The 13,332-nt window shown below is 46.0% G+C and overlaps 1 protein-coding gene across 1 annotated transcript; it reads left to right on the top strand.

Annotated features, from left to right (window-relative positions):
• Positions 1 to 666: 666 nt before the first annotated feature.
• On the top strand, positions 667 to 7,540 carry ghrhr2 (growth hormone releasing hormone receptor 2). The gene is made up of 12 exons (XM_034120153.1): positions 667 to 924; positions 1,011 to 1,118; positions 1,685 to 1,800; positions 1,920 to 2,017; positions 2,111 to 2,243; positions 4,035 to 4,188; positions 4,267 to 4,327; positions 4,405 to 4,471; positions 5,856 to 5,947; positions 6,814 to 6,943; positions 7,225 to 7,266; positions 7,362 to 7,540. Exons 1-12 carry the CDS (start codon positions 813 to 815, stop codon positions 7,452 to 7,454), a joined length of 1,206 nt encoding a protein of 401 aa, XP_033976044.1. The 5' UTR covers positions 667 to 812; the 3' UTR covers positions 7,455 to 7,540.
• Positions 7,541 to 13,332: the final 5,792 nt, after the last annotated feature.

Below are 13,332 nucleotides of genomic sequence, written 5' to 3'. Positions count from 1 at the left end.
ATGTTTTGATCATGCAATGGTCAATTTTAAGAATTGGGGAAGGAAAATGTTGCAATACACTTTAAGGCATTTATTTTACTTACTTTGTCTCTATGTGTCGGTTCATTTCTCCTTAATTTACTAATAGTTAACATTAGATAAAATAAAAAATATTTGTCTTAGTAATCACCTGGGGAAATGTCATGGTAATATTTATACCCGATTCATCTAAAGGAGTCTGTTATAATGTGTACAGTGTGCTGCATTAATATTGCAGTGAATTGAAGTCCCCTTGTTTTCAGCTTTTCCTCCTGCTGTTCAGTTAGTGTCGTGCTGCTCAGGTGATGTCATCCTCTTAACAGAGATGTTTGTTTTACAATGCTTCACATCACTGCAGCTGCACAGAGGAAGCAGTTTACCAATCCTTCATTTGACCAAAACCTTAAACAGATGCTTTTTATATGATGGACGACGGAGAGCGATAGTTTGTTTTACACTTGACTTTTGAATGATTGAAAGATGGACTTCAGTCTGACTGCTGCCGTTTACCTCCTGGTCATCACACGCTACATGGTAAGTTTGCAACTATCAAAAGGAAATATTGTACAAAATCTGCAACAGTTACTATAAACCGTTATTTATGTATTTGGGAAATGTCCCTAAATTATAGTTAGAACAACCGTGGGTTACAGTGATGCAGGGGGATGAAAACATGTATTACCATGAGATACTGTGCATAACGTTTTGTAGAATGTAATGAAAACTAAGGTGAGCATCAATTCAATTAACCTGTTTTTTTTTTTGTGCCCATTTTTTTTTCTTTCTATCAGGCGATGTCAACTCATCCAGAGTGTTTAATTGTTCTTTATATACAAAATAAAGAAAATGAGTGTAAACTACAGATGAACACGGATGCTTCACTTCAGCCGAGTAATACAAGTGCAGGTAACTGATCCAGGGACACAAATAAATCAAGTTCAAAGCATAATAGAAAGATTTTCTCAGTGATTCTTTTGTATTTGAATGTTAAGGTTGTGTGACGGAGTGGGACGGAGTGAGTTGTTGGCCGTCTGCCTCTGAGGGACAGATGATCTCTGTCCACTGTCCTCTGCCCTTACTGAAGCCTGACACTCCTCCAGGTAAACGTTCTATATCACACACAGACACCATCAAGTCTGCAGAGTCTAGTTAACCTTTAAAAAGGGATTCTAACAAGAAAATGATAACATTTCAAAGACTGCGTCAATACTAGATGCAATAAAAAAAGTCAGTTAAAATGATGTTAAATGAATGAAACATACATTTAAAGACACATTTTCGGCATAAATGCTACTATAATTAAAATAACAATTATTCATCTGAATGTAAAGTCAAGGTGTCGGTCTGTTGTCTGAATACTGTCCTCCTTACTTTGCATGGGATAATTATAATAATGTTTATAAGAATATATTGTATGTCTATCTCCCCACACAATACCATATTATTAACTTACTTATTTAATTTATTTCAATAATCTAAAAGATATTTTGTGTTGCAGAAATATATACAATTCACAATTTCTCTCTTATGTAGTAATTTGATTCAGTTACCTACATCTAATAGCATAACAACAATGCTTCATTTCTTTCCAAGGATTGTTTTAGAAACAATTTTTTTTATTTAAGACTTTAACATCCTAAAGTATGCTGAAACGTTTCCCTCACAGTTCTCATCACGAGGCAGTGTACAGACCGAGGATGGAGTGAGCCCAGCGTGCCGTATTATACAGCCTGTTACTATGAAGGTGAAGAGGAAGAGGAAGATGGAGACATGGGCAAAGAGGTACAGTGGAGAGAGTTCAGCATGCCTTATGATCCGATTCAAATCCCTTTTGGCAGCAGGGAACCAGAGATTCAGTCCTTTAAGTCTCTGATTAATCAATATTTCATATTTCCCTCCAGAAAAACTACTTTGATACCCTGAGGTTGATCTACAGTGTCGGGTACGGAGCGTCTCTGGCTGCTCTCTTCATCGCTGTTCTGCTCTTCTGCTGCTTCAGGTTGCTTTATTTTCACATCATAACAACTTAAGAGTAAAATCTAGTAATTAAAATGTAATAACAAAATGTTTGTGACAATATGTCTCCTCTCAGGAGGCTGCTCTGCACGCGCAACTACATCCACCTCCACCTGTTTGCGAGCTTCATGCTGAGGAGTCTCGCTGTGTTCGTCAAAGATGTCGTGTTGTTTGCCGACAAAAGCACGGACCACTGCACCGTGTCCACAGTAAGAACAGTGGGGGGGTGGGGGTCAAATGAGGGCGTTTTATTTATGAAGAGTATTTTCATTATCGGCAAATGTGTCTTTGTGTCCTACATTTTGTAGTCATCTATACAAGATGATTATTGGTCAATCTGCCAATTGTTGTGTTTTTTGAGAAATTCAAAATGGCCATGAGCCCAAGATGACTTGATGTCTTATTTCGTCTGGGAAAAGTACAATCCCAAATGATTTTGTATGGCGCAAAAAACCCTCCTATTTCAAAAGTTTTAATCTGAAAATGTTTTGCATGTTTGCCCTTTTTTTATTCAGTAAATGACTGAAACGATAAGAATTATACAATTTGCCAAGAAGGTTTTTAAATAAAAAACAATTGACTCATAACAAATAACAAAGTAAGAGAGCAAGTACTGCAAACGCCTCCAAACATTCATATAAAATAGAGTACTTGACAATAGAAATATTATAAGGGTGCTAGAAATAAGTATGTGCAAAAGCTCACAGTGTAAAGTACGTAATGTATAAAGTATAATGTGCAATGTAAAGAGATCATTGTGAAAAAGATATGCATTAGTAACCAATTGAGATTTGAAGTGTACGTTACATTTTGTGAACGGGCGAAAAGTCTATCTCATAATAGATTCTAATCATTTTTTTGTCGATTGACTGATTGAAGTTGAGTTTGCATTTAAACGGGCCTACTCTAAACAATTAGATCATTGTTCATAACCATATCGCACTTAAAACCGACCTTGATGTACAACATATTAAAAAACACTTTCGTGCTTTAAAAGGTCTCCTGCAAAATGCAAAATACACTTTTTGATGTCCTTTATACATAAATATGTGTCCCTGACAATACAACCTTCTCTCTTTTCCTCCTTACCCACACCACACAACCCGTGAGAGAAAGCATTTGAGCTCCATACTGTTTCAGATATAATCCTTGATGTGGTTTGGAACATAATATGGCGTTTAATCATGGCAGCATTTAGCTGAGTATCTGGGTAGAATTCTCCTGCATGAGCTCTCGTCTCGGCTTTCTTTATTTATTTATTTAATCTACGGACCCAGAATCAGCATTTCTTTAACAGGGCTGAAATAGAGGGGTATGAGGCATGGCTAGAATGGGTGATCTGTTCGGTATTTTGAGCAAAACACTTTATAGACATGTTTTTGTATATATCTGAGACCTATGGTATATGCCTAAAAATAGTATAATAGGAGACCTTTAACACTTTTATGCTACAACAGAAGATTTATACGATACGATACGATAATACTTTATTGTTCAGATCAAGTCTGAAATTTGACTTGCATCACAGCAGCTCCATGTGTAACATCAACATAGACAAATGTCAAGACACAATACATGAAAAACAAACAACAAACATTTAACATAACAGCACTATCACTGAGAGAAAACATGCTCAATGACCCTTGGCGTGCATTTGATCTGGGATCAGCTCTGTATTTACTGTGAGGATTGACTGATGCACAAAGGAGTGCTTCAGTCTGACCTTATTGAATCGTGGGACCCTGTATCTCCCATTAAGATGGTAGCAGTTCATATTCACTGTTCAGAACTTGGTTTGGGTCAGAGATGGTGTTGTTGGACAGCCTCACTAGGTTATTATGGTATGCCGGGTCATAAAGTCTCTGACAGGGTTGACCAACAATCTTTGAGAAGATTTTTAACAGATACATTACATTAATGTAAGGCACAACTTTTCGAAGAATGATAAATGCTTTGATTTGAAACTGTTCTGTAATGTTAAACCCTTTATCTCTCCTCAGCTCTGGTGCAAAGCGGCTGTGACGTTCTTCCACTTCTGTGTTCTGTGTAACTTCTGCTGGCTGCTGGTGGAGGGTCTGTACCTGCAGAGCCTGCTGCTCTTCACCTTCTCTCACACCACCAAGCTCTTCAGGGTCTACGCCATCATCGGCTGGGGTTTGCAGTATTTAGATTTATACTGACTGTATTCATGTTTATCCACCTGTATTGCTGATTAAGGATCTGATTTTATAGGTACTCCCTCAGTGACTCTTGTAATCTGGGCCCTGCTGAAGAATCAGCTTGATGATGAGGGGTCAGTATTGTGCAAATATCTCTCAGATTTTCATATCATTATTTGATGTTAATGGAGGGTCATTTCTGTATGTGCAGGTGTTGGGATAACCTGGAGAGCCGCTTGTGGTGGATTATCAAGATTCCCATCCTGCTCTCCATCTTTGTAAGCACATGTTCAGCACACATATCTCCAGCAAGAACTACATTCTGGGATTGAACATTTCCTCTTTTAACGGTTTTCTTATAGCAGCTTGGAAGTGACAATATATCCCCAGAGGAAGCTTTCTTGCTTTCCTTTTTAAAGGGATAGCTCAATATTTTTGGGGAAATAAGGCTATATGCTTTAATCCCAAGAGTTACACGAAAAGATTGATACCACCTGTGGTGAAAGAAGCACTCTCTTTTACTTGCAGAATAAGTAGCAAAACTATAAGGTAAACATATTCTGTCCTTACTTAGGAATGCATTCAAACATCTGAGCATAAGGAAACTCAAAGTATTCATTATGCAGAATTATCAAAACTAATATGCCCATTCCAGAATAATATAGACTAACATTTTATGAATGAGTTGATGCGTTCATTCACTTTCACACTGCTGGAAGATTTTCTTAATATGCTGCCCAGTTACTTAAAGGTGGGGTATGTAATTTATTTCAGAAACACTTTTTGTTATATTCCATGGAATGCTCTTAACATCCCGATAGCAATGAATATATTAAATGCTTTGACAATAAATACATAAAAAATGTCATCTGTGGAAGCCGTAGCGCTGTAAAAAGCACGACCAATCATTTTAGCCGGCCCGGCTAAAATAACTGGATGGCCTACCTGCCTGTCAGCCTTCCATCTGTGCACAAACTTATCCCGTGCCCTCATTGGTCATGTGCGCGTTCGTGTGTGTTGGAGGAGGGGCTCTGTAAGGAAGTGGCAGATTTTTTCCGGTTGTGTACAGACAACAAACATGTACAGTTAAAAAAAAAACTAAATTAATAACGAGTGAGCTTTTGAGATTGATTGTTATATTTGGACATGATGCTTGCTGTTTCCCCCTTTTTCCTGTCTTTATGCTAAGCTAAGTGACTGGCTGCTAGCTGTAGCTTCATATTTATAGTAGGTTACCTGAAAGTGGGAACAATAATCTTATCAAACTCTCGGCCAAAAGTTTCACCCATACCTTTAATCAAATGTGTTGATTTGTCAGACTGATTTTTTAATGGACATATTGTTTTTCATGGATAAATTATTCCTACAGAAGACATTCAATATTAAACAAATGACCATCAAATTGGTGGTACATGTCTCATAATTTTAAAGAATTTAATCCAAAACAAAATGTACATTAAATGGTCTTCAACGTTTTGTCTTCAGTAATTGTAATGTTATTTAAAATGCCTGTTTCCTTGTTTCTTGTCTAACATTTTAATTCATGGTCAACTATGCGCATTTAGCTGCTGTAATGAAGAGTCATCTCAGACTTGAACTGAGGAAAGAGTAATATTGCATCGTGTATTGAGTCTGCAGTAACTGTGATAAAATACTCAACAGGTAAACCTCGGGATCTTCCTGAACATCAGCAGGATCATCGTTCAGAAGACAAAGGCCACACATGTGAACCAAAGTGACACCCGGCTGTACAGGTAACTCTCTCCACCCTCCCATCTCTCCTCTGTCAGTGTGTAAAGTGTCCTCTGCTGTCCTCTGTCAGTGTGTAAAGTGTCCTCTGCTGTCCTCTGTCAGTGTGTAAAGTGTCCTCTGCTGTCCTCTGTCAGTGTGTAAAGTGTCCTCTGCTGTCCTCTGTCAGTGGGTAAAGTGTCCTCTGCTGTCCTCTGTCAGTGTGTAAAGTGTCCTCTGCTGTCCTCTGTCAGTGGGTAAAGTGTCCTCTGCTGTCCTCTGTCAGTGTGTAAAGTGTCCTCTGCTGTCCTCTGTCAGTGTGTAAAGTGTCCTCTGCTGTCCTCTGTCAGTGGGTAAAGTGTCCTCTGCTGTCCTCTGTCAGTGTGTAAAGTGTCCTCTGCTGTCCTCTGTCAGTGGGTAAAGTGTCCTCTGCTGTCCTCTGTCAGTGGGTAAAGTGTCCTCTGCTGTCCTCTGTCAGTGTGTAAAGTGTCCTCTGCTGTCCTCTGTCAGTGGGTAAGTGTCCTCTGCTGTCCTCTGTCAGTGTGTAAAGTGTCCTCTGCTGTCCTCTGTCAGTGTGTAAATTGTCCTCTGCTGTCCTCTGTCAGTGTGTAAAGTATCCTCTGCTGTCCTCTGTCAGTGTGTAAATTGTCCTCTGCTGTCCTCTGTCAGTGTGTAAAGTGTCCTCTGCTGTCCTCTGTCAGTGTGTAAAGTGTCCTCTGCTGTCCTCTGTCAGTGTGTAAATTGTCCTCTGCTGTCCTCTGTCAGTGTGTAAAGTATCCTCTGCTGTCCTCTGTCAGTGTGTAAATTGTCCTCTGCTGTCCTCTGTCAGTGTGTAAAGTGTCCTCTGCTGTCCTCTGTCAGTGTGTAAAGTATCCTCTGCTGTCCTCTACAGGACGCTGCTGCGCTCCACCCTGCTGCTCATCCCTCTGTTCGGGGTTCACTACGTGGTGTTTGCTCTGATCCCAGAACATCTGGGCGTGGGGCCTCGACTCTACTTTGAGTTAGTTTTAGGCTCCTTCCAGGTAACAGATCTATTATATAAATCTATTCAACAATACTGTATCTGTGGACTATTGGTAAAAGACATTTGGGCTGCAACTAATGATCGTTTTTGTTGCCTGAATTGTTTTTCTGATTATTGTTTTGATTAAAGTTTGGTCTAAAAAAGACAAAATGTATTTGATAATCTTTTTCTGAAAAAATTATTAACTGTCATATCAACAGCAACAAACAAATGTTAACATTTGGTATGAATTAATACATGCAACATCACTTTCCTAACTTTTGTTTCCTGTTACTCCAGGGTTTTATTGTTGCTCTGCTGTACTGCTATCTAAATGGAGAGGTAAGATAAGTTTGTATGAAACTAAAATCTCAACTATACTGTACAACTCAATCAGTGTCAGAATGAACAGCATTAGATCCTTTTTTATCTTTCAGGTCCAAAAAGAAATCCAGAGGACGCTGAGAAGATGGTGGCCTAACACAGAAACTAACGCCATCAATCTTCCAACACAAGAATATGTCCCCTGAAGTAAAAATATATTGTACGTTGTTTGGTGCTTATTAGTTCTCCGTTTTTGAAAAAGTCTCTTTGCTATCCAACCACATAAACCATTTATTATTTCACCTTAACATTATCTGTCTCTTTTTTTTATTTTATAAAATGCTGCTTAATTCATATTAAATTAATTGGATATAGACTATAGAGCAGGGGTGGGGAACCTAAGGCCTCCGGTCCGTATACGGTCCGCAAGACCATTTGATACGGCCCTCGAGGTAATTTATAAACACACGCAAAAATTAAAGAAATCTAGACCGCAAAAAAATTAAACAAGCGAGTGCCTGTTTTTCCTGGCCAAGGTCAGGGTCCTTGAACACAACACGAGCCTAACGTGTCATCACGTGGTTTATGTCTCGTCTGACAGGGGTGCAGTTCTATTTCGTATATGGCTTCGCCCTCTAAGGCTATCGCTATTGGGTAATTCCCCTGCGCACCCGCGCAGCACTGAAACACTTGTAGTCCATGCCCACCCGCAAGGTGGGCCCCACCCTCGGGCTCCCTTCCGGTATAAATAGGAAGGAGGCCCGACAATCTGCTCCCTCTTTTCTTCAGCACCCCGTTACTGAAGCACAAGAGACACTTCAATTACAGAGTAATCATGACTAGCAATTGTGTGAGAGATTGTCCCTCATGTGGCTCTGGATATATCATGAGCTACGACCAGCACACGATATGCGAATCCTGCCTGGGGTCAGAGCACGCGTACGTGGCTCTCAGCCAGCAGGTCGCATGCACACACTGTGCCCGTCTCCCCTTGGACGACAGGAAGCGAAGAGCGGACGCTCTCGCTGCTGCGGCCGAGGACGACGATTGGCCCGTCCAGGCTTTCGAGCCTGTGGACGGCAGCCTCATGTCCCTGGAGCCGAGTGCCGGGCAGGAGTCGGACGACTCCTACCCCGCCTCCCTCCACGGTTCACCGTGCGGTTCTCCCCTCCCTCCTCTCCCCCGGACGGGGGAGACAGAGCCGGAGCAGGGTGCCGGCTTGGCGGCCGAGCACGCGGTCCCCTTCTCCGTCACCACGGCGCTGCCGGCGATAGGTGGCATACTGGGGGAACTGCCGGAGATCATATGCAAGGCGGCCGCCTGCAGAGGTCTCCCCGTTCCCCTAGCTCAGGAGAGGTGTGCTCCGGACGACATGGCCGGAGTTTTTTCGCGGGTGCAGACGGTCAGGAGTGATCCGGTCTGGCCACGCTTCCCCACCATCAGGGGGTACCAGGAGGGGGCGGCGGCGAACCCGAGGACCCTGAAGGCTCCGGTGGCCACATTTGTTCCCCACACCAAGGTGGAGGGGTTCACAGATGCTGGTTTCCCAGCCATCCCTTCTCTGGAGCCGAGCCAAGACAGGCCAACATGATCGCCGGACGGTGCCCTACGTTGACCGCCCCCAGAGACCAGTATGTCGCCCGCCAGGCCGACCGGGTGCACCAGTGTGCCTTTCAGGTGTCGGCGGCGGCGAATAACCTCGCGCTGCTCTCCAACTCGGTGGTGACCCTGGTAGAGCGGTCCACCACCTTGGCCGCTGACGAGGCAGAGGAGATCAGCAAGGCGGCCAGCACAGCGCTCACTCTGTGCGCGTCCGTCGCTGTCTCCCAGGCGAGGATTGCCGCGTGGGTGACACAGATCCAGCGCCACCTCTGGCTGCAGCAGGCGTCCGTTACGGAGACGGCCAGAAAAGTGCTGCTGGACGCTCCAATCAGCCCGGACGGGCTGTTCGGACACCAGTTCCACGCTATGGTGGAGTCCATGAAGACGGCGGCGGAACAGGCGGACGACATTCGCCAGCATGTCAGCTGGCTCCAGCCTGCTGGGCGCCCACAGCGGCACCAACGCCCGCAGCAGCCGCAGCGTCCACACCGGCCACAGCGGCCGCAAGCGGAGAGACGCCCACAGCAACCACCTCGGCGTCAGGCTCGCCCTTCGGCGGCTGCAGGGGCTCCGTCCCACGTCTCCGCTCCCCCGCCACCCCAGTGACAGGGTCTCCCGGTGGCGAGGCAAAGGGAAGTGAGGCTCCCCCGCTCCTGGTCTGCTCCGCGAGAGCCTCCGAGGAAGCAGAGCCGGTTCTGACGTTTTGGGGGGTTGTGAGTAAAATAAAGTGTGTTCATTTTCCAACTTTTTGTCTGAGTCATCAGTAACAAGTGTTTCTCACATATCCCCCACTCTGTGTAAACCGGCTGCCACTAATCTGTTGATTAGTAGACAGCAGGGCTCGCTGCAGAAGCCTGCCGGTTTTAACCTAACGGTTAATAAACTGCAGAGCTCGCGGCATTCCTCTGTCCGAGATACGCCTCCTACACACGGTCATAATAAACCCATGAGCGCCGTTATAACGCCTTGTGTGGACAGCACTGCACCCACCTCCATTCATCCCCTGAGCGTGTACACGCCTCATGATGAGAGCCGGAGTGAAACGTAGCGTGTGGAGGCTCCCTCACAGCCCTTTCGCTCCAGGCCCACCTTGGGTTGCCTCACGGGCAGCGGCGGCGAGGGCTCTGACGTGGCTCGTCGCCATGACGACCACAACACATCTCGAGCATGTGCGCCCGCTCTCAGAGTGTTTCTCAGAGTGGCAGCACATGTGTCTGATGGACAGATGGATGAGCAGGCTGATCAAGCAGAGGGTACACCCTGCAGTTCGCCTCTTCCCCCCCCACAGTTCAATGGGATACAAGAAACACTCCTGTCATCCCAGGAACAGTGTCTTGCGCTCCATTCAGAGCTGCAAGAACTCCTGTTGAAAGAGGCTATTTCCAGGGTTCCTCAAAGGGAGGAAAATCAGGGGGTTTTACTCCCGTTATTTTTCTAATCCCGAAAAAGACTGGGGGAATGAGACCCATCCTCGATCTGTCAGTATTCCACATGCTGACGATCAAACAGGTGCTGGAATGTGTTCACCAGGACGACTGGTTCATTTCCATAAACCTGAAGCATGCATACCCATCATCCCGAAACACAGGAAATCCCTGCGTTTCTCATTTCAGGGAATATTAGACCAGACAATCGTCTGCCGTTCAGATATTCCCTGGCTCCTCGCACATTTTCAAGGTGTGTAGAGAAGGCTGGAGCCACTACACAGAGGAGGGATGAGAGTGTGGTTTTATCTGGACGACCTGCTATTGCGGGCTCGCTCCAGGGAGGAAGTTGCTTTACAGATGTTACATCTCGTATCGCATCTGTCAAAGCCTGGGTTTTTTCATACATTGGAAGAAGATCTGTCCTCTTCCCTCTCAGACAATCATTTATCTGAGAGTGGAATTAAACTCAGCCAGCATGAGAGCGCGGTTCTCGCGGTTCTCGCGGCAGAGAGTGGAGAAACTGACAGCTCTCCTCCGGCGTGTCACATCCCGCAGCGTGGTGACAGCCCTCTCCGTGATACAGCTGCTCAGCATGACGTCAGCTGGTCACGTGGTGATCCCCCTGGGTCTCCCCCACAGGAGGAGACTCCAGAGGTGGTTCATTCGCCTGCGCATCGACCCCGTGCGTCAGAGGTAAATGTGCTGGAGCTGCTCTCCGTTTTGGGGAGTATTCCAGCACTTCGCCCCGTTGCTGTACAATCAAACATGTGTTGATTCGCACAGACAACAGGTCACGGCAGCCTACCTCAATCGCCAGGGAGGAGTACGATCTGCGCAGCTTCTGAACGCAGCCAGGCGGCTGCTATTCTGGGCGCGCACACACGTTGCTCTCCATCAGAGCAATGTATATTCCCGGCGAATTGAACAGAGGGGCTCGCACTGGTTCCCGGACTGAGTGCGGGAGAAGCGGCTATCAGCGGTCCTGATAGCCCCGGAGCGCACGGGAGCGTCCTGGTTTCCATGCCTACGCTGTCAGGCAGACCGTGGGAAGTTCCGTGGCGCTGGGGCGCTCTCTCCCAGGCGGAGGGAGCGATCAGCAGCCACCCAGCCGTTTTATGCGAGGAGTACGGAGACTCAGACCTGTGTCACGCACACTGGCGCCTCAGTGGGATTTGGCTTTGGTGTTACGCGCACTAAGCAAAGCCCCATTTGAACCTTTAGATCAGGTTCCCCTTAAACTGTTATCAGCCAAAGTAGTATTACTTTTGGCTCTATCAGCGAAAAGGGTGAGTGATTTGTCTGCGCTCTCTGTGGCTCCGTCATGTCTCCGGTCCCAAGGAGATGGCAGTTCAGCTGTTTTACGCCCTAACCCGGCTTTTATGCCAAAGGTCATCATGAGCTCTTTTAGGTCAAGAGTGATCACCTTGGATGGCTTCTTTCCTCCCCCTCACAGGTCGGAGGAGGAAGCCACATCTCATCTCCTCTGTCCCGTGCGCGCGCTGTCCTGCTATGTGGCGCGCACAGCTGCTTTGCGCCGTTCCCAGCGCCTGTTTGTGCATTACAGAGAGCGCTCATTCGGGCAGCCTCTGTCTGCACAACGGCTGTCACACTGGCTGTGTGAGGCTGTGTCGCAGGCATATGTCTCCTATGGGGTGGATCCCCCGGGGAACATCAGTGCGCACTCCACCAGAGGAATTTCCTCCTCCGCGGCTTTGCACGGAGGAATGTCGGTGGAACACATTTGCACTGCTGCATCTTGGTCTTCCCCCTGTTCATTTAATACATTTTATTTGAGGGATGTCTCCCATTCCTCTCTAACACACCCTGTACTGAGTGTCCTGTCAGAGTGAGTGACGTCAGGGACCCAGCTGTGCGCCTCTCTCCTGCCTCTCGGCACGCGGAGAGCGGCCCTTTTTCCCTCTTGTGAGAGGGATGTTTCCTTTTTTCCTCTGACACATTTTGTACGGAGTGTCTTGTCAGAGTGAGTGATGTCAGGGATCCAGCTGTGCGCTCTCCTGCCTGTCTACACGCAGAGAGCTGCCTTTGTTCCCCCCTTTTGTTTATCGCTGGACAAAGTGTGACCTTAGTCTCTACTTTTTCACAGCGGCAGGTTTGTATTGTTCCCAGCCTTCGTCCCCTCATGGAGAATATTCATGTTATGCTATATTCCAGGGACTGTGATGCGCCATTCGCATGGCGCAATAGGCATGGGTTGTTATCTGAGCAGTACCGGGCAGACCCAGTGGGGCGCAGACTACATCTTGCTTCGCCCTTAACCCAATAGCGATAGCCTTAGAGGGCGAAGCCATATACGAAATAGAACTGAAGTTACCTGTAACTCCAGCTTCTATGAGTATTGGCGTAGCCCTCTAAGTTCTGGGCCCCACTGGCTCCACGAATAGCTGAAGAAAAGTTGTTTTGTGTGGGAGCAGATTGTAGGGCCTCCTTCCTATTTATACCGGAAGGGACCCCGAGGGTGGGGCCCACCTTGCGGGTGGGCGTGGACTACAAGTGTTTCAGTGCTGCGCGGGTGCGCAGGGGGATTACCCAATAGCGATAGCCTTAGAGGGCTACGCCATATACGAAATAGAAGCTGGAGTTACAGTAGGTAACTTCAGTTCTGCCGGAGAGCACCGGAACGCCGCCCCGGGACTTCACAAATTGCAGTAGGCATACCCACAAGGAGCCGTACACATGCCGCAGTTTTTGCGTGGCTGTGTCTTTAGCATAGGGTCTTTAGTTGTAAGCCCAGTGGCGATCTGTTCATCTGTCATACTGATGTTATTAATAAACAAGAATACACTTTAAAAGGGGAGTGATTTGTAAAATATCCATAAATAAAAATAAAATCTGCTTACAGTTCTGTTTCATATGGGTGTTGAGAGATGTATCCATAGATCTCTTAATGTTGCTCTCAAAGTGCACCAGATTGATGCTTTTAACTTCAACATTTAAAAGAAAATCGTTTTGCCCCCCGGACCCTCCTAGAGGAGGTTAGGTCCCCCCCCACTTAAATCATGTTGTTCACATGGATAGGATACTAAATAAATGTGCA

Source organism: Trematomus bernacchii, unplaced genomic scaffold, assembly GCF_902827165.1.
Source record: "Trematomus bernacchii unplaced genomic scaffold, fTreBer1.1, whole genome shotgun sequence".
In the NCBI taxonomy this organism is placed as follows: Eukaryota; Metazoa; Chordata; class Actinopteri; order Perciformes; family Nototheniidae; genus Trematomus; species Trematomus bernacchii.
The sequence above is the reverse complement of the archived record's forward strand: the minus strand, read 5'-3'. Positions and strand labels throughout refer to the sequence as shown.